Source organism: Hylaeus volcanicus, chromosome 7 (assembly GCF_026283585.1).
Source record: "Hylaeus volcanicus isolate JK05 chromosome 7, UHH_iyHylVolc1.0_haploid, whole genome shotgun sequence".
NCBI classification, from domain to species: Eukaryota; Metazoa; Arthropoda; class Insecta; order Hymenoptera; family Colletidae; genus Hylaeus; species Hylaeus volcanicus.
The window spans coordinates 7,361,604-7,364,488 of NC_071982.1; the positions used below are offsets into that span (position 1 = coordinate 7,361,604).

The 2,885-nt window shown below is 41.6% G+C and overlaps 1 protein-coding gene across 7 annotated transcripts in view; it reads right to left on the minus strand.

Annotated features, from left to right (window-relative positions):
- Positions 1 to 993: 993 nt before the first annotated feature.
- Positions 994 to 2,885, minus strand: part of LOC128879495 (chymotrypsin-like elastase family member 2A) — a 15,704-nt gene continuing 13,812 nt past the window's right edge. For all 7 annotated transcript variants that reach the window (XM_054128683.1, XM_054128686.1, XM_054128687.1 and 4 more), the window contains 2 exons: positions 2,369 to 2,640; positions 994 to 1,894 (listed from right to left, as the gene is read on the minus strand). In XM_054128683.1, coding sequence (XP_053984658.1) covers positions 1,712 to 1,894; positions 2,369 to 2,640 — 455 coding nt within the window. In that variant the 3' untranslated portion in view covers positions 994 to 1,711. The remainder of the gene's footprint in view (positions 1,895 to 2,368; positions 2,641 to 2,885) is intronic.

A 2,885-nucleotide genomic window follows, 5' to 3' on the forward strand; every position in this document is an offset into this window, starting at 1 on the left:
TTTTGAGAGGAACGATTTGCAACATTGTTGAAGTTTTGAAAGGAGCCATTCGCAACATTGTTGAAGTTTGGAGAAAAGTGATTTGCAACATTGTTGGGTTTGCAACATTGTTGAAGTTTGGAGAAAAGCGATTTGCAACATTGTTGGGTTTGCAACATTGTCGAAGTTTCGCGAGGCGCGGTTTGCAACATTGTTGGGGTTGCAAGTTTCGTGAGTCGAAGTTTCGTGAAGAACGATTTGCAACATTGTTGAAGTTTTGAGAGGAACGATTTGCAACATTGTTGAAGTTTTGAGAGGAGCGATTTGCAACATTGTTGAGTTTGCACAATTGATAAAGTTTTAAGAGGAGCGATTTGCAACAGTGTTGACTTTGCAAAATTGGCCAGAATTCCGAAATGTACCGAAAATTAGCCCCTTGAATTAGGCAACCTATACTTACAGACTTGTCGGACCGGTTGCCTGCCCGTAGTCGTAAACGTACCACCTCTTCGCATATCATGTGCTTCTGATACCAAAATCCAAAATCGGCCAGAATTTCGGCACGTACCGAAAAATGTGCCGCTTGACTTAGGCAACCCATACTTACAGATATGTCGGACCGGTTGCCTGCTTTTAGGCGCTAACGTGCCACCTCTTCGCATATCATGTTCTCCTAATACCAGGAGTAAAATTATGCAAATCTGATCCAAATTTGATACGTACCCAATTTCCTTCGTGCTACCCCTTCGCATATTATGTTCTCCTGATACCAGGAGTAAAATTCTGACCAAAATTCGATACGTACCATGTATTCCTCGTGCCACCTCCAAAAAATGTGGATCAAAAGTTTTGACCAAACCACCTTAATAGATCAAAGGATCCTTAAATCATGAAACTCAAGTACTCCACGAAAGTTAGTATATACTGATTTTTGGTTTTTAAAGATACATAGAGTACAGTAATGAAACATACAAAATGGGGGGAAGGGTGCATCACATAATACACAGAGAACGTTGCCTAAAATAAAAGTTTATTACGTGGTAATTAGCTCCTCGAATCTGGCATCTTTGTGCTGCTTCATCCTCGAACGATAAGAATCTAACAAAAATTGATTCAAGGCTGATGTCTCTATCTTCCGTACAATCTGCAAACGAAGTTCGACTAGAGCAACCTGTAGCCAACATTCCACATACTAAGTCCAACATACCTCGTATTAAGGTAATTAATGGATGCTCTTCAGTGCGTAATGTGTGTACTCTCCCTCTCTGGGTTACCACTCCGTTGTACTACACGTTCCCGTGAATCGATATCTCTAATATCTTCCGAGAGAATGCAATCACTATGCTTGTCATACGCAGAACCACAATGTTACGCAACATCGCGATAGATACGGAAAGAGTGAAACAAGTTAGATCTCCCACGAGAGTCATATAAATGCAGATATTTCGTATTTCGAGGATGAAGACGGGAAAATCTGTTTTCCTCGCTGGGAATAGAAGAAATTCAGCTCCTAGCGAATAGCTTTTCTTTCGAAGTTGCCGCTGGCTTGCGTTCGCGTAACGGTTGCTTACATATACGCTTACACTATCGCTAATACACGTTCGAGTTGTAAACTAATGTTTGTGGCAATTTAAAAAATTAGTAACAGGCGTGTATTTACAACGATCTACTTTAACAATATTTACACGAATAATATCTACACTTAATGGTACACGCGACTCAACAGACGAAACTATAAATATTGCGAATCCCCCTCGTTGTTCATGATGTTTCTTATCCAGCCGACGTAATGTTGTACGCTGGTGTATACATCAGGATATCCTGGCCTGGCGCATCCTGACCCAAACGAAGTGACGCCTGCCAACTGCCAGACTCCGTCTGCGCGACGACACTGCAAGGGTCCTCCGGAATCGCCCTAACGAAATCAAAAAGAGGAAATTAGAAAATTCCATAGCGATTCTTACGAATACTTTCGTGCTTCGAAATTCGCTTATATGTATTTCTGTTCGAGCAACGACTACTGTACCGACCAAACTGCAATACCGACCGGGAGGCTTGCAGCTGCAATGGGAATGCAAGGAAAATTAGAAAGTTTCGTGAGAAAGCATCGAAGGATTCCGATGCTAATCGTGGCAATCTCGGCAAAACGATCTATCGTTCCATCTTGGCAGACTCGTTGATGAAGGTCAGCATCCGTTATCCCAGAAAAGCTCTAATCCCGTTGAGTGATATCTTACGTAATCGTTCGACCCGGTTCTTTCGTATCGCGATCAAATTAATTCGCGTCGCGCGAACTGCGTGGCCCGTACCGTCTCGATATTCGAACGGTTGCGTACATTACTCGAATAGGTTCGTGTTAGATGTGAAGATGCCCATGGGCGATACTTACGACGCAGCTTCCGGAAGAGCCGTCGGTGTGGCCAGCGCAGAGGTGGCCGTTTCGGATCGGTACAGATTTCCCATACGCTTGGGTGCATTTTTCTAGATCCAGTAATGGCACTGTTGCTTCCAGCAAGGCGGTGGAAAGTGATTGCGTTGGGCCGTAACGACCCCAGCCGGAAGCTATGCACTGACCATTCGCTAGTTCTTCCCCTGGATCGGGAAGGCATATCGTTCGCACCACCTTCGACAAAGGGGCTGGCCTGGCTAGCTTCATCAGGGCTGAAAACACAAGTTACATTTATCATCAGCAAAGTAATCGAGATATTGGTAGAATTCCATAAATGTAATTAAAGGTCATTATGTAAATTACATATAATTATTACATAATTTATAATTGATTATATTATATTAAATATAATATACATAATATAACATTATATATTATAAATTATATAACGACTTCCTCGACATTATGTTACATTAAATATAATAAATATATTAAATTATATAATAATTATATATAA